General features: G+C 45.0%; 1 protein-coding gene across 2 annotated transcripts in view; it reads left to right on the forward strand.

Annotated features, from left to right (window-relative positions):
• The first annotated feature begins 6,890 nt into the window (after positions 1–6,890).
• Positions 6,891–26,295, forward strand: part of Gcnt2 (glucosaminyl (N-acetyl) transferase 2 (I blood group)) — a 92,937-nt gene continuing 73,532 nt past the window's right edge. The window contains exons 1-2 of one of the 2 annotated variants that reach the window (XM_021647288.2): positions 6,891–7,178; positions 7,317–8,161. In XM_021647288.2, coding sequence (XP_021502963.1) covers positions 7,150–7,178; positions 7,317–8,161 — 874 coding nt within the window. In that variant the 5' untranslated portion in view covers positions 6,891–7,149. Of the gene's footprint in view, positions 8,162–26,295 lie in introns of both variants that reach the window. The other variant, XM_021647287.2, reaches the window with a different exon arrangement.

Here is a 26,295-nt window from a genome sequence, read left to right on the forward strand (position 1 = left end):
ACACACATACTGCTATGTGAGAGTTTGCATGCACACAAAATACGCACAGGCACATAATAATAACGAGCAAATAATTTTTTTGATAAGGGAAAAAAGGAACCCTAGGCCCTGAAGATCTGCAAGTGTGTTAGGATGTTTCTTCTGATATTAAAGATCAAAAGCAAAGTTTCACCTACTTTTGAGAAAAACTCTCATTATGTAACTCATGCCAGCCTCAAGCTCCATCCTCCACTGTTGGTCTCCCAAGGGCTGAGATGACAGATATGTACCCTCACCTCTGGCCTTTGCTGAAACTTAGTGGAGCCTCTTTCCTGAGCTGGTGAGAGTAAAGCACCAACTGGTTCTTTGCAGATTGGTCTGTATGACACAGGGAGAGCGGGGTTCCCGGGCCCCGGCAGCAGGGTGGACTGTTCCCTTGAACTCTAGTCTGCTGAGCAGTCCACTGAACCTGGAAGAAGGGAGGTGATAGTCTTTCCTGGCACTCTTCTTAACCTCGTCTCAACCTAATACAGAATTCAACCCTGTTATGCCCAAGTCTCGAGGGCCCCAAAGAGCACCAATTCTGATGCAAACACAGTAGGGTCTTTATTACAAGCACGAGCTCGGGCCCACACCATCACCGACGCAGCCGTTCTTGAGTGTAGAGCTTCGAGCTCAGGGAGAGAGGGGTTTTTATTTAGGGTAACAGCACAGTTCAGGAAATTCCAGCTTAGCAGTTACAAGATTGGGTGACATTCAGCAAGGGCAAGCTTGTTACAAAGTGATTGGCTGACTAACAGAACTAACATCGACCTCAAGAATGTTAGATATTTCTGTGTCATAATATTCTACTACAAGGTCTGTGGGCTGCCCAGCACAGATGCCCCACCCTGAGATAAGACACCTTCCCACTCTTGTGGTTACCTCCATGCTATTCCTTGGGTAGGGGGATTTTATGGTCTTGTTTTTGGAATTGGTGACCTATGGCCTAGTTCCTGGGACTGGTGACTTTTGGGGGGTGAGAGGGTGAGGCCTGGTCTTCTCAAGTGCCACCATGGAAGCCATCTTTCATTTTTTTTAACTTCAAAATCAGACTGTGAACTTGATGAGGACCAGACCTGTGCCCCATAGTAATACCGGTGTATAAGCTGTATCTGACACATAAAATATATCCAGCCTTAAAACACTTTTGATTGCTAATCTTGGTCATTAACTTGAAATATATGGAACAAAAACACATCAGTTGAAGAATTGCTCCTATCAGATGGGCTGGTGGGTGTGGTTATGAGGCCTTTTCTTGATTGGTAATGATGTAAGAGGGTCCGAACTACTGTGGGGGTACTATTTCTAAGCGGGTGGTTATGAGCTATATAAGAAAGGTCACTAGGGCTGGACCTAGACTCGGTACATGTAGTAGCAGATGTGCAGCTTGGTCATCATGTGGGTCCCCTAACAATGGGAGTAAGGTCAAGCTCTGACTCTGTTGCCTGCCTTTGGATCCCTTTCCCCTGGCCAGATTGCCTTGTCTGGCCTCAGTGGGAGAGGATGTGCTTAGTCATACTGCAACTTGAGGTGCCAGGATGGACTGGTACCCTCTTGGAGGCCTCCCCTTCTCTGAGAAGAAGGAGACTGAGGAGTTGGGGGAAGAGGATGTGAGGGTGGGACTGGGAGGAGAGGAAGGAGGGGGCTGGGATCAGACTGTAAAGCAGTTAAATAAATAATTACATACATACATACTTAAATACATAATGGAGAAAAAAAGATAGGAAAAAATTTTCCTTGTGCAATATAAAAAGAAGAAAAGAAAAATGAAAGGTCACTAAACTCGGGAGCCTAGGAAGGAGCAAGGCATCAATGATCATTCCTCCATAATCTGTACTTCAGTTCCTGTCTCCAGCTTCCCTCCTGAGTTCCTGCCTTGCCTTCCTTTTCTGATAGCCTGTATGCTGTAAAATGAAATAAACCTTTTCCTCCCCAAGTTGCTTTTAATCATGGCCTTTATAAATAGCAACAGAAAGCAAGCTAGAACAGGACCCAACCTAACAATGTAAATACACTCAAGTCAAACCTGGTGATTTTCTGCAGCAACGTGGGGCTGTCAACGCTCCTGTGGCTTGGGGCTCACCACCTCCCTCAGTGCTTAGCACATGACGACGCCCGCAGTGGCTACGAACTCCCGCACCGAAGGGCTCAGAAGCTTTCAGCTCCAGCTCCAACCTTGCTTCACCTCAGCTACATTTCTTGGCTGTGCGTGACAAGACCAGGTTCACTTTCCCTTTCCTATTGCCCTGATTCCAGCCATTTTAAGTTAAACCACAGAACCTGATCATTCTCTACCCATTATCCTTTTCCTCAAGGCGGCTTGTCTTCAAGGTCTAAAATTAGCCTGGACATCACTGAGCGCCCATGAGCAGGGTAGAGCTGCATTGCCGACATGGTCTTCCCAGGAGCTGCAGGACACCATTGTTGTTGTTTTTAGAGCTAGAAAAACAAAAAACAACAAAAAACAAATTAAGATTCAAGGGTGGCCTAGCTACGAAGGGAAACCCAGATCCAGAGACTGTTTACCTGAGCCAGAGGGGTTGGGGCGGGGCTTGTCTTCTCAAATTGCGCCCGGACCGGGCCTGGAGCTTGAGAACACGTGACTGACTATTAGAGGCTCGGAGCCTGTGGAGAGCCGCCTTCCTTCACCCCGTTCAGGGAACTTTTTAACCAGGCTTCCTGGCTATTTTAAAACCCTGGTGCTTAGGGCTATTTCCTGTGGCTCCAAACATCCAGGATTGTAAGACAAGACAGGGCTCCGAATTCAACAATAGTAAAAATGTGAAAAGGAGGAGGAAGGGAAGGAAGCCAACAAGAAGCCTGGGAACTTCATTTAAAAAGAAATGAGTTTTTTATCCAGGCTCTTGTCTCTCTGAAACCTCACCAGGCTTTTCCAGATTCACAAAGTTCCCACCAACTTATTTGGTTTCTGTTTTGGGCTCAGAGATGATGTCATTATAAAATGAATTGTGGGAAATCTACCTTGGGTGTCCCGGTGAGCCTGAAGAAAACTCCTTCCCAAAGGCACTGCTTTAAATTCAGCCCTCCGTATAGCTGATGTAATAAAAACTGGTTAATGTCCTTCAGTGAGAGTTTTCCAGTATGCCCTAAGGACATAGCAACATGTTCCCCTGACCTCCGAAACAAATACACATCCTGAGATTTATTGAATGGTCAGCAGGTCTATACTGGTTCCTGGTTTCCTTATCCCACTGGATCACCTCCTGGTGGCTGCCTCTGGGGCGCTGAAGAGGTTCCAGAGATAATGAGGCTACAGAGATGGCTAAGGACACCTACTGCACCCGCAAAAGACTTGGGTGCCATGGCCAGCACCCACAGGGCAGTTCACAACTGTTTGCAACTCCAGTTTCAGGGAACCCAACAGCTTCTTCTGACTTTCTTTAGCCCCAAGCATGCACATGCATGAATTCAGATAAAACGCTTAAGCACATAAAGTAAAAATAAATTTAAAAAAAAGAGAGAGAAAATAAAAATCATGTTTGTCTCCTATTATTTTTTATGGGTGTGTGTGCACACCTGTGTATGTACCTCTGTACATGTGGAGGTCAAAGGACAACCTGTGGGAGTCTTCCCTCCTTCCTGTAGGAGTCTTCTCTCCGTCCATGACGTGGGTCTCAGATGCTCAGGCTTGTTGGCAAGGGCTGAGCCATCCCACTGGCCTGTACTCATTAAAATGACTAGTGTTATCCAAAACAATGCTGTAGATAGACACAGACATTTCGAGAGGGACCCTTTTGGCCTTTCAGATGAGGCACAATACTGTACCACAGCCAAGCACCTATGACCACATCCGTGCTTCATAACCAAAGCCTGAGGGCTGCAAAGTCCAGGAACAGCCAGCTTCCAGGTGCTTGCGCTCCCAGAGTATGGAGGGATAGAGTGAGGCCAAGACAGAGGTGGGAGCCAGAACAAAGCTGATGTCATCCAGATAAAGTAGGAGACAAGAGAGTGAGCGTGGCTGTACCGGTTGAGGCAGGCATAATTAGGTGACGATGTCTTCATTTACTCCTTCCCACAGTACAGTTCATTTGAAGTGTGCGCTGTCTACCTGGAGGGGTGTGAAAAATGAAGTACAAATTAGAGAAATTGCTTTCCTCTTAGGAAAGTTTTTTTTGTTTTGTTTTGTTTTTCTGTATTATGGAAGTGATGTGTTCCACAGGGTTCTGGATAGACGCCTTTGACAAGTCATTAAGAAATGCTATTTGGTTTGGAGTCATGCGGACGAAGCTATCTGCAGCTGAATCACACAGCACAACCAGTCCCTGGAGCAACTTGAGACTGTTAAGGGCCCTGAGGATTTGCCCCCAGGTCCTTTCTGGAGCTCTTTCCCCAAGCCTCTGATGCTTATGACCCAGAGCTGGGGAGCAGCTCTCAGCTGCTGTGGGAACCAAACCTTCGGTGACTCTGGCCTCGTCTCCTACAAGAGTGATTATGAACACAGTGACAAGAAACACGATGGAGGGCTGTGTAGTAACAGCCCTGGTTTAAACAACAGGACATAAACTTGCGTTTTCCTGTTTGTTTTGGAGTTTCCCTGGCTTTCATTTTAGTCTGATTTATTTGTTTGTGGTGTGAATGTGTGTGTGTGTGTGTGTGTGTGTGTGTGTGTGTGGTGCAAACATGCAAACATGCTGTAGCAAGTACATGCAGATGTAAGAACAACTTTCAGAAGTCTGTTTTCTCCTGCTGCCATGTAGGTCCCAGGGACCAAACCCCACCCATCAGGTTTTACAGCATGTACCTTTACCCACAGAGCTTTGGTGTTTTTTTGTTTTTAATGTTGGGAATTGAACCTGTGGCTTCTAGCATGCTAAGTCATGGTCTCCCGCTGAGCTCCACTGGGATTATTCTCCCTATGTCTTTAATCAAAACATGTATGTCTGTGAGGAGGGGTCAGATGAACATACAAAATATGAAGAGTGTCTGCTGCAATATTTGTATTGGCTCTATAATTAAGATACATTGGACAAACAGGTATGTTCAATGTGACCCATTTACAGATACAACTATCTGCCTCTTTAAATCGTCTTTGCCTGGAACCTCTCAGTAAGGTGAGCGGGGAAGCTGGGAAATAAAAGCGTAAGCATTCCGTGTCCATCGTGTTCCGAGTGCGGTGTACAAGTGATCCTGAGATGAGGACGCATGAGCACGAGTCACCAGGGACGCCCTTTCACACGGCATGCCGGCGGCTACCGGATGATACAGAACTCGTCAGCTGAGCTTGAGGAAGAGGGGTAGGGGAGGAGTAAGATCTCAAAGGAAAAGACGGTAAGGATTTCATTTTCTTGAAGTTGGGCTGTTAGGGGATCTCCCCCCTGCTCTCTGCCGTGTGTGTGTGTGTGTGTGTGTGTGTGTGGACTTCTTGTTTGTTCTGGCACTCTACCAATCCTTCTGACTCTGGTAAAGAACTTTTTATACACGATCTGAGGTTTATTCTTATGTTTGACCTATGGTGATGAAATCATTCTTATTCCTCACACATAGAGACACACCTTTTGAACTATTTACAAATCTGAACTGGATATATATATATATATATATATATATATATATATTGACCCATGCTTGTAGTCCCGGCTACTGGGGACAGAACAGGAATTAAGGCAAGCTCCATCAAGATGTGAAAAAAAGCCAGTTTTCAGAGGAAGTCCCTCCTTACTCCGGCTTCATCTTGTGAGCAGAAAGAAAACCCTCAAAATACAACTCACTGAGTCCAGGGCCTCTAAAATATTATGGGCTGCCTGGCAGGGTTTCCCTAGCTCCTTCCTCAGCTCCCTAGCCCACATCCATTCTTGGGCGCGCACTGCTCTTTCCTCTGTTCATTTCCAATTTCTAATTTAAAAGGCGAGATGACCCCCACTGTTCCTCTTGGCAGCTGCCGGGATTTTCACCTGTACAGTGTTCTTCTTCAAACACTAATGAAGTTGCCCTGCCTGGCTCTTTCTGAGTCCCCTTCTTTCTCTCTTTCTTTTTTCTTTCTTAAAGAGGAGGGGGGATTTACAAGACAGGGTTTCTCTTTGTAGCCCTGGTTTTCCTGGAACTCTACTTTCTCTCTAGGCCGGACTGGCTTTGAACTCACAGAGATCCACCTGCCTCTGCCTCCCAAGTGCTGGGACTAAAGGCGTGAACCGGGCAGCTCTGAGTCTATTTCTGAATTTTTGTATGAATGTCACTAAGAACCTCGAAGGGGAGCCTCAGTTTCCCCAGTAAAACTGAAGGGGCCAAAATGAATTGATGTCAGTTGTTAGAGGTCAACCCGGGGCAAAATGTAAGTAACTAAAGCTTCAGAATCTCCGAGTCTCTATGTCTGCAGGATTTAAAACCGATCTGGCTCCTCTTTCTTACTTCTCTGAGCACCAGGGCACCCTATCTGTGTCCTGAGTGGGGAAAACACAAAACAAACTTGACATTCAGGAACTTTAGCCTCCATGGAATTTGGGGGTAATGGGATGTTTTGGGGTGTTTTGTTTTAAACAATTAGCCTTTATTCAGATCCTCCCAGTCGCTTCAAGTGGGGAGTTCCACAGGGATGTCTGGGTAGCAGTTAATATGCCTTTTTAAGGACCTCTTCCCTAGCATCGCAGAAAATTAAGCCCTGGAAAGAATTTGGCTCAACAGTTAGTCATCCGCCTTGCCGGCGCAAAGGGGGGGGGGGGAAGCAAGGGTGGAAAAAGGCAGGGTTAAGCAATTTATTGTCAAGCACGACATTTTTTTATTGACAGCCTCTCTCCAGGCAGTGTTCACATGCTCCGAATTGAAGCTTTTAGCTGGGCAGAGCTGGTTAAGCAAACAAACCGAGTTATTTGAATGCAATGATTAACAGGAAGCCAGCCGGGTGGAGGGCTGAGCAGGCACTGTTCGCAGCCTTCCACTGGGAGAAGAGGCTTGGCTCTGAGTTCCCAGATGCCTTGCCCGGAAGGTCACTGATAGTGATTTCCCTGTGGGGACAGGTAGGGTCACTGGCTCCGGGAACCTCCCTGGGGCAGGGCTCTTTGTGAAGTAATTGGTTGTTAAGTTAGTTAGAGGCTGGGCAATGAGGCTGCTTCGGAATTAAAACTGAAAATATAAGCAATCTAGGAAGAGGGAAGGGAACCACCTCCGTGCGGGATGACGCCGGGACCTGGACAACATGTAAGGTAACGGAGGATCTGCTCCAATCCTGTCTCTAAAGACGTTTTGCTCGCTTCCTGCTTTGGGAAGATGGGCTCTTGGAAGTACTGTCTTTTTAGCCTGTCTCTTGTTGCCGCCTTGACCTTTGTATTTATTTACGACAGCAAATTGTGGGAGAACAGTCACTTCCCGAGGGCGATTCCCAACGCTTCGGTCTTAGCGGAGGTCTGTTTTCAGATGCTCAGTGGGGAGGGTTTTTACGCAGCAGACCTCGCGCTGAAAACCACCCTGGAAAACTTCACCTGCTCCGAGTACAGGGTTCAGAATCACTACATAACAGAAACTCTCTCCAAAGAAGAAGCCGGCTTCCCTTTGGCTTTCACGCTGACCATCCACAAAGATTTTGACACTTTCGAGAGACTCTTCAGGGCCATTTACATGCCCCAGAACGTCTACTGTGTGCATGTGGACAGGAGGGCGACGGAGACCTTCAAAGGGGCGGTGGAGCAGTTGGTGAGCTGTTTCCCCAATGCCTTCCTGGCCTCTAAGATGGAGCCGGTGGTCTACGGTGGCTTCTCCCGGCTCCAGGCTGACCTGAACTGCATCAAGGATCTGGTGGCCTCCGAGGTCCCCTGGAAATACGTTCTCAACACCTGCGGCCAGGACTTCCCCCTGAAAACCAACAAGGAAATAGTTCAGTACCTGAAAGGGTTTATTGGGAAGAATCTGACCCCAGGGGTGCTGCCTCCGGCTCACGCCATTGGAAGGACCAAGTATGTCCACCGGGAGCTGTTAGACCACAAAAACCCCTACGTACATAACACCGCAAAATTAAAAGCTCCCCCTCCTCACAACATGACCATTTACTTTGGCACTGCCTATGTGGCCCTCACACGTGAGTTTGCTAACTTCGTCCTCAAAGACCAGCGTTCTCTGGACTTACTCTCATGGTCCAAGGACACCTATAGTCCTGATGAGCATTTCTGGGTGACACTCAATAGGATTCCTGGTATGTATATTCCGTTTTTCTCTCTCTCACACTCTCATCTTCCTCTCAATAGCGTTATTTTTTTAAGAGACTTGATCTTGCTGTGTCCAGGGCAGGCTGTCCTGACTATCTGGGTTTACAGAGATTACAGATATGAGCCACTGAGCCTGTCTTCATTTTCTATATATTCATTAGATATATATGATGAATAGTTGAATATATATATATTCATTATATATATATATGACGAATAGGCTTCTCAAAAGATTTTTTTTTTCTTTCTGGTTTTTCAAGGTAGTTTTTCTGTGCCGCTCTGGCTGTTCCGTTCTGAAACTCACTCAGTAGACCAGGCTGGCCTCAAACTTGAAGATCCACCTGCTTCTGTCCCCTGAGCGCTGGGATTTAAAGGCATGCTCAGAGGTTAAAAAAAAAAAAAAGCATTGAGCCTAACAAATGTCTTGGCAATTTCAATTGTTAATTTTTGAGTGTGTAATATTTATTTGTTCATTTTGTTAATTAGCAAGTCGTGCTGTTATACACTGATGAGTACGAGGTGTTTTGATACGAGCAAGCGGTATGGGATGAATGACAAGCTACTTAACGTGCCTTGCTTGCCTATCGTTTTTGGGGGAGGATCTTGGAAAATGCTGTCTTAGTCGATGTACAGTCACTCTGCTGTCTGGGATGCTCCAACCCACTCCTCTGTCCGTCTGGGATTTTGGACCCTTTGGCCAGTAATTCTACTCCCTTGCCACAGCCACCTTTCTACTTTTCTACTCTCCTATCAATTCCTTTTCTTGTTGTTGCTGCTATGGTTTGGTTTGTATTTTTTTTTTTTTTAGGTTCCATGCATCTGTGAAATCATAGTGTTTTGTCTTTCATTGTGTGGCTTTGTTCAGTTTGCATAATATCTTCCTGATTCATCGATGTAGCTACAGATGACCAGATTTCCACCTATTTATAGGGCTGAGCACTATTCCATTTTGTATGTATGTATCACATTGCTGTTAAAGTAAAAAAACAAAAACAAAAAACAAAATCTTTACAGAAATCGTACTTACAGACTGGAAGATCTGACTCAAGCCTCTTTTATAGCTGATGGAAAAAAAATGGATTAGCAGAGTCAAGGTGAAAACTTGACTTTGTTTGGATCTGTAGACCCATCCTAGATTTGTGTTTTCTCTTGACACAAGGCAGGACACTGAGCAAACACTAGTTACTCAAAAGGAAAAAATATTAAGCCTAATACCTATTTTAAAGTGACACCATTATGAGTCAGGGAGAGACAAGACACATCATTAATCCCAGCATTTAAGAAACAACGGCTGCCAGAGCTCTTGAACTTCAAGGACAGCCTGGAATTATCTGGCTATCCAGGACTACATTAAGATTCTGTCACTACATACATAACACACACACACACACACACACAGAAGCCTTATGGTGCTGGAGGGATGGCTCAGCAATTAAGAGCTTATACTGCTTTGGCAAAGGACTCTGGTTCAGATCCCAGCACCCACATCAGGTGGCTCACAACTACCCATAACTGCAGCTGGGGGGTGGGGAGGAGATCTGATGCCCTTTTCTGGTACCCAAGGAAACCTCACTCACATGTGGATACCCACACACAGATAAAGCACACGTACATATAATTAAAGTTAAAAACTGAATGTTTATTGGAGAAGGGAATAAAATTAAAACTAAATGGCATAGATACAATTTGAGTGGTGACAAATATTTTTGTTCCCATCACCTCATGGCTAAATTCCCATCCTTTTAAATGAGAAGCAGGTTGGTCACCACAGCTCAAGCCTATAATCCCAGCACTGAGGAGATGGGAGAATGAGGTCTTGGTGTCATTCTGGATGATACCGAGAGTTCAAGGCCAGCCTAGGCTGTTCCTTTTTGGAGCTGAATTAGAAACACAGACAACCTCAAGAGTTTAAACAGACCAAATGTTCATCTCTCAGTAGTGAAGACAGAGTGATAAATAAGCGGGTCTTCCGAGCTTCGTCTTTTAAAGCTGATTTTCTATCTTGTATCAGCTGTTCCTGAACAAACTCTTCTTTCTTTGACACAAGTTCCAAATGATTTGAATAATCTCAATTTGTTTACAGTGAATTCAGCCAGTTGTATTTTAATTCAACACAAAGTAACAGTTGAGACGCACTTCAGGAAAAAAAAAACAAGAGCCGGGCTTGACAGTAGACACCTTTAATCCCAGCACTCAGGAAACAGAGGCAGTTGTATCTCTGAGGGTTCAAAGTCAGCCTGGTCTATATAGTAAATTATAGAGACCGGCCACAGCTATGTAGTGAGACACTTTCTCAAGGGGGAGAAAATGGAACTGCGATCAGTGTTCTAGTCAGATTAGAGTTTCTTTAGTTTGGAAATTCAACATATATGATTCATATTATCATCACCTGGCGCTCAAGGAAACTCCCGAAAGGCTGTCCCTCTGGGGCTGGAATGAGTGAGCAGCGCTCCAATGCTGGGGGGCGGGGGAAGGCTTGTTTTAGATCCTAGCACACAAAACTTCCTAGATACAGGTAGTGCTCAAAGTCTGATTTTCTCAGAACAGGAAGAGGACGATGTACTGAGTTAAAAGAAGCAGGCCTTAAAGACAGGTGGAAGACCCTAAACATGGTCCTCTGTTCCTCCTCCTCCTGTTCTGTCTCCTCTTCCTCCTTTCTCTTCCTCTTTTTTCCTCTCTTTCTATGGTTGGTTGAGACAGGGTTTTATTATACAGTCTAGGCTACCCTCAGATTTTCAGCAATAATCCTTCCTGTCTCAATGTCCTCAGTACTGGGATTACAGTTATGAACCATTGTCGCCAGCTTTCGCTACTAGCAGCGACCAAAATAGGAAAGGTGAAATCCCCACTTCTTCCTTCCATATTTCTTAGACTATGACATAGACCCAGGTCTGCCATCCAACTCTAAAGATTTGTTCCCTGAAGATCAGTCAAGATGAAAACAAACCAAAAACCAAAATAAACAAAAACCCATCTCACTTTTTTTTTTAATTTATTTATTTTAATAACTAAGCTAGGACTGGAGAGGTGGCTCAGAGGTTAAGACCACTGGCTGTTCTTCCAAAGGTGCTGAGTTCAATTCCCAGCAAGCACATGGTGGCTCATAACCATCTGTAGCGAGGTTTTGGTTTCCTTTTCTGGGCACAGGCAGAATGCTGTATAAATAAATAAATTAATAAATTAATAAATAATCAATCAAGCTAAACAAGAAGATATTCGGTCTGAAAAATTAATGAAAAACTTTGTCAATGATGAAAGAACAAACACCACAGTGGGCAAAACTGTCTGGGGTCAGCAGACAGGAGATGGCAGAAGCCGAGGCTCTGGAGACACACTGGGAAGTTGTGTGACACTAAGCAAAGCCAGCGAGGCAGAGGCTGAGGAGTGCTGTAAAGGAACCCATACGTTGGACGCATAGCTGACCCACAGTCTCTTCCCACCCTGACCAGGGCCCACAGTTGTTGCCAGTTTATTGAATAAAACTATGGACTACACCCTGCCTTCTCGCCATGATTCATTTATTGGACCTGGACTTTCATTTGTACCCTGGTGGGCAGTGGCATCAGCAAAGCACAGGAAACTAAAGGCACTGATTCATGGAGCTTGAACTCTTCCAAGAGCCAAACTCTGAAATAGCCCCTGGATTAAGCTGGTGGAGGTTCCCTCCTTGCTGCAGAATGGTGTCTTGCCAACTCTTTTCCAAGGAAGGCATGCTCATAAGCGAACCAGAGACCTAGCTGTTATTTTTAACAAAATCTCAGTCATTTGATTTTACCAATAAAGACTCGGGAGCCAGATGCTGGGGTGAAAGCCTGCTAGCTCAGAGGCAGAGAAAGCACCCAGCTGACCTTCCTGGCTGGCAACCCAAAAAGAAAAGAAAAGAAAAAAAAAGCTCCTTCCCCACGAAGTCTCAAAAAACCCTCAAACTGAATCTCCTTCCCTTCTCCCCCCGTGCATCTCTGTTATATTTTTGGTTTTGAGCCTAGCTTGTAATGACTTCGCCATCTCTCCAGCCCCGTGTGACCCTCTGTCTGTCCTGCTGACTCTTGCTCTCTTTGGTTTTTTTTCCCTATGTTCACTCCCGGTCAGCTAGTTGTTTACCCTGCCTCTTGGCCGATGGATGACTTCATTTAATCCTGTCTTGGATTAACGGTGCTTGCTAGGGCTGAGCCACAGCACACCTGGAAACGGGTTTTTCCAGTAAAGCAACACAATCTCGGGGTACACAGTGTGATCAAATATCCTGCAATACTTAGTTCTGTGTCTTGTTTGGTGGTCTGCCAGAGTGGAAACCCGTGGCACTTCTGTGGCAAAGGGCTCGTCTAGTGTGTGGGGCTTTGGGCAAGCGGATGAATTATTATGCTGGTCACAGTGATTGGAGCTTTATAAGGAAGGCTCTCCGAGATGGCAGAGGGACAGCGGGAAAGATTTTGCAACCGGAAAGGACCAAGGCAAGTGAGTCTGGAGCATAGCATCTCAGGGAAGCTAGGAGTGAGGCCCAACACATTCGTAGATGACAAGGTCATGTCATGGTATCAAAAGATTGCACATTCTTGGACAGAGTAAACAAAAGAAAATATTCAGTCTGAAAAAAAAAAAAAGGTTTGAAGAATCTTAGTTAAGAGATTTGGAAGGTGGAGACTAGAAGATCAAAAGTTCAAGGCCTGCACGAGACTCCAGTTCAGAAATAAAAATTTGGGGTCCGGGTATGGCTCAGTTTATAAAGGGCCTACCATACAAGCATGAGGACCCGAGTTCAACCCCTGTCAGCCATATGAAAGCATGGCATACGCTCCTGTATTCTCAGTGTTAGGGAGAATGATGGGATCCCCGGGGCTTGCTGGCTGGTTAGCCAACCCGCAGGAATTCCAAGTTAGTGAGAGACCCTCTCTCTCAAAAAAAAAAAAAAAAACACAGCATAATAAGGTTTAATGGGCTTTAGAGATGGCTCAGCAGTTAAGAGTATTGGATGCTCTTCCAAAGGACCCAGGTTCAATTCCCAGCACCTACTTGGCAGCTCACAACTGCCTGAAACTCCATTTCCAGGGGATCTGGATCCTCACACAGACATACATGGAGGCAAAACACCAATGCACATAAAAAATAAATAAATCTTAGGGGGGAAAAAAGGTCCAATTAGCAATTGAGGAAGACAACGTTGACTAACAGCCTCCAAATGGCATGTGCACACATGTGCATACAGGTAAACACGTATGCCTAGAAGCACAAGTTTTTTATTAAGATTAAAACAAATTAAGATTGTGTAACGAAAGAGAAATGGAACCAACCCTAATTTTGGAAGAAGAATCTAGGATAACGGGTTCTAGACTTTCACTTTCACGGAGAACCAGAACAACATTGCCCAGGGAAAATGTAATGCCGGCCACATGTCTGCTTGTAGAGTTCATAGGAGCCGCACTGAAACAAACGGTAGGAAACCGGTGAACTTAATATAGACAACATCAGAAGTGTGTTGGTAACACAAATGGGTGTGTTAGTCAAACTGTCACCTCTTCATGTGGCGGTGTGGCTGTCACACACGGAGCATGTTGAGGCAGCAGTCAGCATAACTGTCTCTGCCTGTTCGGATTCATCTGCTTCTTTTCCCTGAATTTCAGAGCTCCCACTTGTTGTGGGAGGCGGTGACCCGTGACTCGGACCTTCTTCACCTTCCCCCTAGTGTCTGAGTCTCTGTTCCGCCATCTCTAAACGTCAAAACTGCAGTGAGATGGGCATTAACCTCCATCCGTACAGATGCGGGGCATCTGCTATAACCACGTGGTCCTGTGGCTTAAAATGAAAAAGCAATGGCTTACCTACACCGACGACCTTTGAGACAGGTCTACGCAGGTTGGCAGAGAGAAGTGCTTAGCACACGGGGAGTTCAACCTGGCTTGGGGGTATTACCGGGTAAACTTCAGTCCTCATTGTGGAGTAAAAGTCCCTGAAACCCAAACAGGAGTTTGTGGTTAAGGGGCCACATTGTCATACACTGTTATTAAGTCTTCTGTTTCCTCCTGCAAACCATGGTTTGTTTGTTTTCAAACTATGCTGAACTTGTGACCCCATGACGTGTCTATCACCACCCCTTTGCCTTGCTAAACTACTGGAACTGCGATATATGATCGCCCTTTTGGGTATCTTCCCAACCCTGCTGACTCCGTTTTCACAGGACTTAGGCTTGGTCATGTCTACCCTGTAGGCAGCCTTGCGCCCTGAGTCCCCCCCCCTCCAGGTGCTAACAGCCAATTATCTAGCCAGCTGTTTTCTATCAACCCCTAACCCTTCCCCATAAAAGGAGCATCAAAAGCCAGTGAGGGGCTGCTCTCTAAAATCCCCGAGTAGGAAGAGGCAGCCCGCTGGCCTGTTCTGAATACAGCATGCTTTAAACTGACAGTTGTGGGATTGTTTTGTTTTGTTTTGTTTTGTTTTTCTCCTTAGGTCTAACACTCAGTTCTCACCTGCATTTCTTCCCATGTGACTAACTCCTATCCGGTCCTCTCTAACCCAGTCCACGACAAGATGAGAATTCACTTTTAGTCTGTCATGCTACTGGATTGTGAGTGAGTCCTTAATAGGGAAAAGAACTACTGGTAAACCAGAGTACTGAGCTCATTCACCTGCTGTTTTCCCTCTAGGCTACTGATCATGGGAGTTGGATTGATCCAGCCTTGATTAGAAAATAAGGGTGGGTTAGTTTCATTGCTCCTCTACCCCTTGCTATCATTAGCACCTTTAAAACAGACCAGTGGTTTCTACTTGTTTGCTCCAAAGTAGTATTTTAAATCAGAGCTTATTTCAAATATATATTAAACCAAGAATAAATGAGAGAAGAGCTTTTGGAGACTAACCTTTGTTAGTGGCAGGAGAAAAGGAAAGAAAGATGGCCAAACTGCTCATTTTAGTTGCCTTCCTGTTGCTGTGACAAAACATAGAACTTTATTTTCATTTATGTATTTATTTGTTTTTTTGTTTATCTTTTTTTGAGGGGGGTTCTTTATGTAGCTCTGACTGTCCTGGACTCACTTTGTAGACCAGGCTGGCCTCAAATTCACAGACATCCACTTTCCTCTGCCTTCCGGAGGGCTGGGATTACAGGCGTACACCACCTCACCCAGCTCTTTTCTTTTTATATTTACTATCTTATCATTGTTATTGTTTGGTTTGTGGGAGAGGGTCGAGCTATGCAGTGCTGAATTCAGAGCTATCCACCTGTCTCTGCTTCCCAAATGCTGGGATCAAAGAAGGGCATTACCGCGCGCAGCCAAAATAGACTTTGAAACGATGATTGTGCAGAATACTTATTCTCACGACGTCACCTTCACACGTGCATGGCTTGAACTTTGCTCACTTACCCCCATCACCCGTTCTTGTTCTATCCCCTACCTTCCCATTTGTCCTTGTTTGCCTTGTGTTGCTGGGATACAAACACTGACCAAAAACAGCCCTGGGAAGGAAAGGGTTTGTTCTGCTTTCAGATTACAGGGAATCATCAAGGGAATCAAGGCAGGAGACTGAAGGCAGAACCCAAAGCCGAGAACCCAGAAGAACCCTGCCCAGTGGCTTGCTCTCCCCAGCTTGCCACCAGCTTCCTTATACAATCTATGACCACCTGCCCCAGGGGTGGCACTGCCCCTACTGGGCTGGGCCCTCCCACATCAATCATTAATTATCAGTCAAGAAAATGCCCCGTAGACTTGTCCCTGGGCCAATCTGATAAAGACATTTTCTCAGCTGCTGTTCCCTCTTTCTTAACAATATATTTACTTATTTATTTTATATCCTGATCACAGTTACTCCTCCCTTTTCTCCTCCCAGCCCCTCCCTCTCACCTCTCCTCCCCGATATCATCCTATCCTCCCTGATATCATCCTATCCTCCCTTTCTCCTCAGAAAAAATGCTCAGAAAAGGGGGAGGCCTGCCCGGGATATCAACTCGCCTTAGCATATGAAGTTATAGTTGGACTAGGCACATCTTCTAATGCTTCTGGTTGGTGATTCAGTCTCTGGTTGGTGATTCAGTCTCTGTGAGCCCCTATGGGCCCAGGTTAGTCGATTCTGTAGGTTTTCCTGTGGTGTCGCATTTGGTGTCTTGATGACAGCCATTATGACCAGGGAGAGGTGGAACAGCCTTTGATTTTCCTTTCCCCAGGCCCATCTGTGTAAAGCAGTCAAGATTCACTTTAGCTTGCAGTTTCAGAGGTTTTAGCCCACGGTTGCTTGGCTCTGTCATTTCTAGGTCAATGTTAAGACATCGTGGTCAGAGGTGCACAGCGGAGCAGAGCTGTCTGGTTCACGGCTTCTGGGAAGCAAAGCAATAGAGAGAATGAGGCAGGGACAGAAGTACCCTTCAGTGACCTTTCTCCAGTACATTTCATCTCCTGATATTTCTACCATCTTCCAATCTCCCATTAATGTTGTAAGACCATTGATGAGGTCAGAGCGCCATGTTCTGATCGCTTCCCAAAGGCTCCACCTTACAAACACCACTGCCTCAGCGATGAAGCCTGAAACAAATGAGTTTTTGCAGAGTTGTTTCAAACTAGCACAGTGCCTAGAAGGGGAAGGAATAGAGGAAGGAACTGGAGGTGATCCTGGAAGGCAGACTCCACCTGTTTCCACATTCCATTGCTCTTGGAGCCAGACTCTGGACCAGCCTTGTCAAATCCCACAGCAAGCATCTCTTCTGGATCCTGGCAATGGCAGGCTTATTGCATTTTTCTTTTTAGTACTGTCCATGTTGTGATCAATGGAGACAGTTGGGTCTATTCCTTGAGCCCAGGTGCCAGGAGCTGAGATTTAAGTGATGGAAGCAGGAAGCACAGATCTGAACCAACGTGGTCTAGGGAATCAACTCATTCATGGTCTATCATGTGCCTGAGAGCTTATGTCCATAGGGGACTTATGCTCCCCAAACCAATCAGGCACATGAAATTTGTGACATCACTGGGTCTATGGCCAGAGCTATTTGGGGGAAAGTCAGGGCTGGAGGATAAATTTTACTATTAGTTATGCTTAAATGGTCTCCATATATCCCAGAGAAAGGAGACCAGTGAGTTAGAACACCTATGTGCTGGGGTGTTGGTTTTGTTTTATTTTGAGACAGGGTCTCAACTAGGTAGCTGGCTATTTTGGAACTCACTGTGTGAGCCAGGCTGGCCTCAAACTCACAGAGATTTGCCTACCTCTGCCTTCTGAGGGCTGGGACTAAAGGCACATGCCACGGAGTCTGGGCTTCACTTTTGAAGTTTTGTAGTTGTTTTATTTTAGGACACATAACTTCACCTGTTATGCAGGTGTGTCACCAAGGAAACAGGAGTGTCATCATTTCTTTAGGAATGTGCCTTGCCCTACTTTGTTCTCCCCTTAGGTGACCTCTGGCCTCTGGCTTGGTTCAGTGGTATTCTGGTTCTTATATCCTACAGCAAACTTCCTTCTTCCCCTTTCCTAGCTGAGGTACAGTGTTCTTTCCTGATTCTTTTCTTGCAAAAGGACAGTTTACACCTGTGTCATCTTGAAGTCAGATACTGACAGGACTCAAGGCACAGAGTTTCCTCACTATGTTTTAAGCTATGCTAATCAGGGCCTTAGCTGCAGAAAATTACAACACTATCAAAAGTGACCCAACAAGAATTGAAGACGACCAGAGATTTTGACATTTTAGTTTAGTCTTTGGAAAAAGATGTTATTTCCCTGTATCAGAAATTGATCCTGGCTGGAGGGATGGGCACAGTGACTAAGAGCACCGGAGTACCTGTTCTTGCAGAGGCAAGTTCAGTTTCCAGCAGTGCCTTTTTCTGGCCTCCACGGCACTGCATGCATGTGGTACTCAGCTATACATGTACACGAAACACTCATGCACAAAATAACAAAATTAAATTAAAAATTAAGAAAGAAATTGCCTTGGTGGTTAGTTGAATTGACTTGCATACACTACCATGGAAAATGGGCTGAGGTCAGCTCACAGACAGTCAGTAAAGTGCCAGGACCCGAGTTCGATCCTCAGAAACACGATTTTGTTTCTGTTGTTGTTTAAAGGCAATTGTGGCAGTGCCACTGGCAATCCCAGTCCTGGGAGGGAGCTCCCGGCAGATGACTGGGCAGCCCATCTGAACGCCTGGTGAATTTCAGGCCAACAAGAGACCTTGCCTTAAAAAGAAACAAGTAGCAGCGCCCGGGGAACAACACCCAGGGTTGTCTCTCGCCGCCACCGTCATGAGCACAAACACCCTCACCTACCCCCACACACATATACCCAGATGCATCTGTGTACTCTCACTCACATGGACACACAAAGAAAATGAAACAGGCTGAATAATAATGATCACCTTGCCCCTTTATCATCAAAAAGGATCAAACAGAGACATAAGCCAATTTTTATATTGGATTGTCCTTCTAAGCAGCAATTTCTTTCTTCTTTCTTTCTTTCTTTCTTTCTTTTTTAAAGGAAGCATTTCTTCCTGAGGTGACCTATCTTCATTTAATCATGAGGAGGTTAAAAGTAGATTGGAAGACCCAACAATATGATTCAGCGGGGAAAGGCACTTGCCGCCAAGCCTGCTGACCCTAGTTCAAGTCCCAGAACCCACACACAGACACATACCAAATGGATGGATTTTTTTAAAAATTTAACTTAAAAAACTCTGAGTGAAGAAAAGGAAAAAAAAAAAAACACTCAAGAGTTGGAGACAATGGGACCAGAGCCACCGCTGTCAATTGAAATGCATTTTAGCTTTGTGAAGACCATTCGATGGGTTCCACAGACAACCTCCACATCTGCTTACTCTGCAGCCAGGTGGTACTCACTGGCAGGATATCACCATCATCATCACCACCATCACCATCACCACCATCACCATTATCATCACCAGCATCACCATCATCAACACTATTGTGTTACTGAGGGTAGCACCTAGTCTGCAAACATGCTCAGGAAAATGCTCTACCATTGCTACACTATGGGAGTCAGCAGCCAGCAACCCTGGCTTAAAGCCTGGCTCTCCCACAGAGAGTCTGTTGATTTTCAGGCAAGATTCCTTATTTCTCTGAGCCTAATTTGCCTTTTAGATTCTGAGGATGAACTCTCTCTTTGTAAGGCTGATAGGAGCATTAAAAAGCATACAAACGGGACCTTGTAAGAACTTGCTTGATGCTAAAAGAGAGGGTGAAAACATGGGTTTCTTCCCTTTCACTCACTCACTCACTCATTTTTTAAAATTTTGTCTATTTATTTATTTATTTATTTATTTATTTATTTATTTTGGAGATAGGTTTCTCTGTGTAGCCCTGACTGTCCTGGAACTCGCTCTGTAGACTCTGTAGACCAGTCAGGCCTTGAACTCACAGATCTGCCTGCCTCTGCCTTCAGAGTGCTGGAATAAAAGCCATACACCGCCACCTCCAGGATGGATTTCTTCCTGTGGACTCTTGAGAAGATTTATTATTTATTATTTATTATGTATACAATGTTCTGCCTGCATGTACACCTGTGTGCCAGAAGAGGGCACCAGAGTTCACTGTAGATAGTTGTGAGCATGTGGTTTCTGGGAAATGGATACAGGACCTTTGGAAGAGCACTGGCTAGTGCTCTTAACCTCTAGCCCCATTCTAAAACTTCTTTATAAAATTAAGGAAAACAAGATAAAACAATGTCCATACACATTTAGTTTTGAAGGCATTAGGTAAAGATTGTGATTAGGATGGGGAATGTGGCTGGCCACAGGGGTTTTTCAGGTGTGTGGGTTTTGCATCACCTGGTCTGTCTGTCTGGTATTTTTTTTTTCTCCACGCGACGAACTCTGCGGGCTTTTAAAAGCTGCTCCTAGGAGCTTAGGTCACTTTACTTTGTTGCTCCCAAGACCAATGGTCTGCATGCCTTTGTTCTGTGCTCCCTTTGTTATGGAATACTCTTCACCTTTGCTGTTCATTCCAATAAGCTGACCTTGAGAGTCCATTCCTTTCTCCTCCCCCAGAACCAGACCTCACTATCTCAGCTCCTGCTAGGAGAGGTTTCTGTGTCCCCTGCCAATGGCAGATGTGAGGAAGTGAATTGAATGTCTGCAACCACCATCTATACTTCACCTAACCTCATCGACTAGAAGGTGTCAAAAGCTTGTGGAACGAGGAACATGATTAGGGTGGAAGAGATCCACCGTTCATCTGACAGGTTCTATTTGCATCCTAGGATTCAACTGATCTTAGGGGGAAAACAGGAAAAAACAGAAACGGCATACTGGCCTTTTTCTTATTATTATTATTCCCTAGAGTCTAGGCATAGACAATATGGTATAGTCATATAACCTCCTTACATGGGTTTTACACTGTGTTAGGTATTTAGCATCATCTGGAACTGGTTTAAAGTCTGCAAGTGATATGTAGGCTCTGTGCAGGTACTGTGCCACGGTACAGACGGGGCCTGAGCATTGCTGACTCTGGTATCTACAGAGGGGCCCAGAACTGAGAGCCCCACAAGCACTAGAGACGCTGTTCTGTTACTTTTGTCTTAGAAAGTATTGTCTACAAACATATTTCCCCCTTCTGTTGTTTTAAAAACAAAATCCCAGTTGTTCGATTTTACCAATAAACACTCAGGAGCCAGATGCTGGGGTGAAAACCCACTAGCTCAGAGAGGCAGAGAAAGCACCCAGCTGACTGACCTTCCTACTCAGCTCAAGTCCCAATGAAGAAAGCCAAAAGCTTGCTAGTTCAGCTGACAGCCAGGAGGAAAAAGCCAAAAGCTCTTCTTCTCCGCCCTGTCTTAAACACCCTTCAACTCAAAGTCCCTCCTTGCTGCTTAATCCCTGTCAGCTTGTTTCTTGATCCGCCTCTGGGCCTAGGGTTAACTTTATTAAATCCTGTGTACAGAAAGCTCCTGGATTAAAGGTGTGTTATTAGGGCTGAACCACACCAAACAAGAAATGGGTTTTTACAGTTCACGATCTGGATTCACAATGGGATCAAATATCCTACAACACCCTTCTCTTGCAGAAAGATAAATGATTTTTTTATTTTCAGTTCTGGCTCAAGTTTTTAATAGGGAGGAGTCTATCCTCTCATGTCCTCCCACACATCCTTTGCCACCTCTGTGACACCATTCAGAAAACACTCTGGAGACTGACTGTAGGTGACGTGTGGGACTTCTCAGACTGCTCAGTTTAAACAACCCTCTTCATGGATCTGAAGATTGAAGTTATGTGGTTTTGGTCCCCATCTAGAGAAGTAAAGAGGAAAGAAAAAAAAAAGCATTCATGGAATTTGCCTGAGTGATTTTGGCCCTGTGAGGCTTTGATTTAAAATATCCAGAAAATGTAGTCAAAGTGGGCTGTTTGGCTCTGACTTGAAATCCTGAGTAACTGCTGTTCCCAGATCGACCTCTATGCCAGCTTTACCCTTAGTCCCTCTGTGCTTAGGAAAAAACAAACAAACAAACAAACAAAAAAAAAACCAAAAAAACCCAAACCCAATTATTATTATTAATATTATTGTTATTATTATTAGAATGATTGCTAATTATTTTGCTCTGGGGCCTGAGCCCACTGAGCTCCTCCAGTGAGCCACTTCCTCCTTCCTGCCACCTCTGCACAGTCCCACTCAGGCAGCACAGCCTTGTTCCACTGCCTCTCTTCACTCTGCTCTGTCCTCCCAGCAGGGCGGTGGTTTAGGACTCTGTTAGATGGAGGGATTTTCTGTCTTTGATCTTTACGTTGCAAGAGAATCACCATGAATTCAGGGCAAGCCCTGTCTGCCTAGTGAGTTTCAAGCCAGCCAGGTCTATATAGTGTGACCCTCCCTGGGAACAAAATAACACCCCCTCCGAAGGAAACCTAGCCAGGTATGATGCTCCATGCTTGTAATGCCACCCACTGACAGCCGCTTCCCACACCGGCCCTCACACAGGATCACGTTTTCTGGGAGTTGTGTATGAATGGAAGCACACAGTTGGGGCTCCTTTTGTCGGGCATGGTTCTGAGTTCATCCGTGATGGAGCGCGACTCTGTCCCTCGCTCCTTACGTGTTCCGCAGTAGAGTTTCAAGCAGGGCTGCAGGGATGGGTGCATCCCTTAGTTTGCTGACAGATACTCGGGCTGTTCCTGTTATTGCCTCTGAAGAATGATACTGCTACGGACCGTGCGGAACATTGGTGGCACATGTTTTCACGCCTCCTTGATAGATAGACAGTAAGAAGTGGAACAGCTGACCCATATGGTGATATTCTGTTCAGCATTTTCGAAGCTTTGCAATGGAACCCAGGGCATACCTGGAATCCCAGATATTTTACAGACAGAAGCAGAAAGACAGAACTTAAGGCAAGCCTGGACAACTTGGAAAGAGGGGAGGAAGAGGGGGAGGGAGGAAGAGGAAAGAGATTAATTGTCCAACATATTAAAGGGTGGATTCAAGTTTCTGCCTAACCAGGCAATTAAATAAAAATAAATGAAATAAAAACCAAAGCAGGCTGTTTGATGCAGACAGAGCATGTGGCTACTGCAATTAGACCCCTTCTGTGGATTCATAGGAACCAAGTGGCCTGTTTCTTCTTTCCATATGAGTCTGTTTCCAGACTCCTCCTGTGTCCCTCTGTCCCAGCTCCCTGGCTTGGAGCTCTTCAGTCCTGTTCTGGGATTCTAGGCAGTGTTTGTGGCTTCTGGTATTTGCTTTCTTTCATCTCACAGCCTGTCCCCTGACTACAGTCTACTCTTTTCTGTGTGTTAATATTTGGTTTTATTGGCTGGTTAATTTTTTTGTTTTTTGAGACAGGTTCTCATATAGCCCAGGCTGGCCTCAAGCTCACTATGTAGTTAAGGTTGACCTTAATCTCCTGGTGTTTCCGGCACATGTCCTTTATGCTGGAATAACAGGTATGTGCCAACACCAGCTATTCTTTCTTATTGGTTCTTGCCGCCTCCACAATTCTTATATTACTTAGTTCATCAAATTTGGGACAATATTGATAGCTTTCCACATACAATTGCTTTATGCTGGATATTCACAAATGCATCCCTAGTTCTTCATTTCCTTCTTCTTAAAATCAACTTCAAGTTCTTGCGATGATTACAATCCTAACCTCCCTCTAGGGCTGGGAGCGGTGGCCCACACCTTTAGCTCCAGCAATCGAGAACTCGAGAGGCAGAGGCAGGCAGATCTCTGAGTTCAAGGCCAAAGTGGTGCTTTTTATTTTATTTTATATCATTATTTTTAGGCAGGGTCTCACCATTTAGCCCTGACTAGCCTGAAACTCCCTATGTAGAGATGGCTGACCTTGAACTCACAGATTGGCCTGACTTTTCCTTCCCAGTGCTGGGGTTACAGCTGAGCGCTCAGCTCTTACTGCTTTTTGTTTTTAAAGGTTATTTATTTCATGTCTATGAGTGTTTTGCCTGCATGTGTGGAGTTTTTGCATACCCTGGAATTGGGGTTTCAGATGATTTCATGCTACTATGTAGGTGCTGGAAACAGGTCCTCTACAAGAGCACTGCATTGGTTTGAATGAGAATGGCTCCCATAGGCTCAAACATTTGAATGCTTGGTCTCCAGTTAGTGGAACTGTTTGGGAAGGATTAGGAGGTGTGGCCTTGTAGAAGGAGATTGGGAAGTAATCCACTGGGAGTAGGCTTTGAGGTTTAAAAAGGCCATAGTAGGCCCAGCCTCTCTGCCTGCAGCTTATGGATCAGATGTGAACTAGAGCTGCTGCTCCAGCACCACGCTTTCCTGCCTGCTGCCATGATGTTCGTGGACTAACCTTCTGAAACTGTAAACAAGCCCCCAAATTAGTTCTTCCTTCTGTAAGTTGCCTTTGTCATGGTATCTCTCCACAGCGATAGAACAGTAACTGTCTAGGGAGCATGTGCTCTTGATCTCTGAACCACCTCTCTAGCACCTTCCTGTAAAAATAAAATTAAGGTTTTTAAAACACCCATTTTAGCTTCCAAATAATGACGTAGAGACCTATTACATTTGTCAAAAAGCTTTAAAGCACTAAGCTGGGCAGGAACTCGTTTGTTCTGACCCATCCGCGCTGATCTGTTACCCAGCCATGTGCCCCATTACCTGTCCTCTAGTTCTGCCCTGGCCACTCCTGCTCCATCTTTGTCCTCACGGTGACCTCCTATTGCCTCTTCCTACTTGGCACTTCCTAAATGAGATGGAAGTTCTGCCCTAACTCTCCTGCTCAGCTATTGGCTGATCAGCTTCTTTTTTAATCAATCAGAGATGATGGAAAACAGTTTTTACATGACAATGAGATAGGAAATGTCTTCATAGAAATGACAAGACCCACGGCCTGACTGCAGTCCTATCTCAGGCCCAGAAATCGGCATCTGAATATGCAGAGCAGGACACCATCTCCCAACACCTTCCATTGCTTCTTATCAGATAGTTGGTCACAGTAGCAAGAAGAGTAACCAGTAAGAGGAAGCTATTGCTATCTTCTGGTTGCAGATAAGGAAGCTCTGTCTGAAGTCAGGGCAGCATCGCTTAATCGAACAAGTAGCTGTCACTCAGAGTTCCCTGTAGCTCAAGCAAAGCATTCAGTGAACATACTAATATTTTGAATGGGCAGAAAGTGTCTAAAGAGTTTAATAAGTTTCAACTTTTAGTATTCAAATTTATTACACTTGAAAGAATTACACAAAGTTCTCCTAGGTGCCACCTGTAACAGCCAACCTGTCCCATCACAGTCAGCTCTCTCTCTCTCTCTCTCTCTCTCTCTCTCTCTCTCTCTCTCTCTCTCTCTCTCTGTCTCATTCTCCCTCCTGTTCCATCTCTTCCTCTCCCTCCCTTTGTCATTCTCCAGTTACATGAACATTTCCAAATCTGTCCTAGCAAGGGCTCCCCTATATAATCAATAGGTACTCATTATTTAGCCCACAAACCCAATTCCAGAACCACAGGCTGTGAACAATACCCATAATGGCCTACACATTCTGTGAGCTGATCAAGTGTCTTGAGCTGTGTGCTTAACCGTCACCTGGAACCATTGCCGTCTTTCTTTGGTGACCTTCTCACCTTTGAAGAATACAGGTCCAAGATCCTCCTACCTAAGTGGATTCTGTTTATCTTTTGGGCAGCGAGCCTAAAGAAACAATGTTGCCCAGGCCTGCGCTGTTTACTCCTCTCCATGGTGACGAGGTTACTTTTTATCGTTTTGATTTAGACAGTGCCTGCCAAGTTTTTCCTCTGTAAAGTGTTTGTAATGAGGTAGTGAAGCTGGTATTTTAGACAGATAATTCTAGACTTTTTAGATACCCTGTTTGACAAATGTTCAGTCTTGCTTCATTCTCCTGCAGATATGTTTCCAATCACTCAATCATTGCCCTTACAGCTGCTAAATCCTGTTTTTCCTTAAATTCTTCATTCTCTGTTTAGTAGCTGGCATTCAGCAGTAAGGTAGAGCCGGGCATCCCCATGTTTGTTTTGTATTCCTAAGGATTTGGATTCCTGGTTCAGTCTGTGAGTTACAATATGTTACTTATTTCTACTTACTCGGACGCTCTTATTGTCAGTGGTTGGAGCCCCTTCAGCTGGTTCTTATATCCTTTCAGCAAATTTCTGTTGCTTTTCTTGTCCTAGCACCACATATAAAGGCAGAATTCGCATGTGGCCAGTGTAGAAAAGCATTATAAGAATATTGTAATGCCCAGCATTAGTAATGCTAGAATTTTACTCATTCTCTCTCTCTCTCTCTCTCTCTCTCTGATCTTTTTTTTTTTTTTTGAGGCGTGGCTGGCCTAGAACTCACAGTGATCCACTTGCCTCTGCCTCCCACATATTGGGATTAAAGGTGTGCACCACCACTGCCTTTCCTGAGGTTCTTAAAAAAAAATAAAAGAATGCAGAAAAATAAAAATAATAATAAAAAAAGAAAACACTCTGTGAACAGAACTCTTAAGGAACAGGTTCTCTGAGACTTCAGTCAAAGATTATAGCTATGCTTAATGTGACCAGTAAAGGCTGGGCTAAAACCACTTCCTAATCCCAACACTCAAGAGTCTGAAGCAAGTGGATCCCTAAGAGTCTCTGGCCAGTCTAGTCTACATAGTGACAGGCTGACTCAAAGAGAAAAAGGAAAATCTAAAAGAAAGGAAGAGGTGAGAAGAGGAGAGTGGGGAAAGAGAGGGAGGGC

The sequence above is a fragment of the Meriones unguiculatus genome, chromosome 19 (assembly GCF_030254825.1).
Source record: "Meriones unguiculatus strain TT.TT164.6M chromosome 19, Bangor_MerUng_6.1, whole genome shotgun sequence".
Classification (NCBI taxonomy): domain Eukaryota; kingdom Metazoa; phylum Chordata; class Mammalia; order Rodentia; family Muridae; genus Meriones; species Meriones unguiculatus.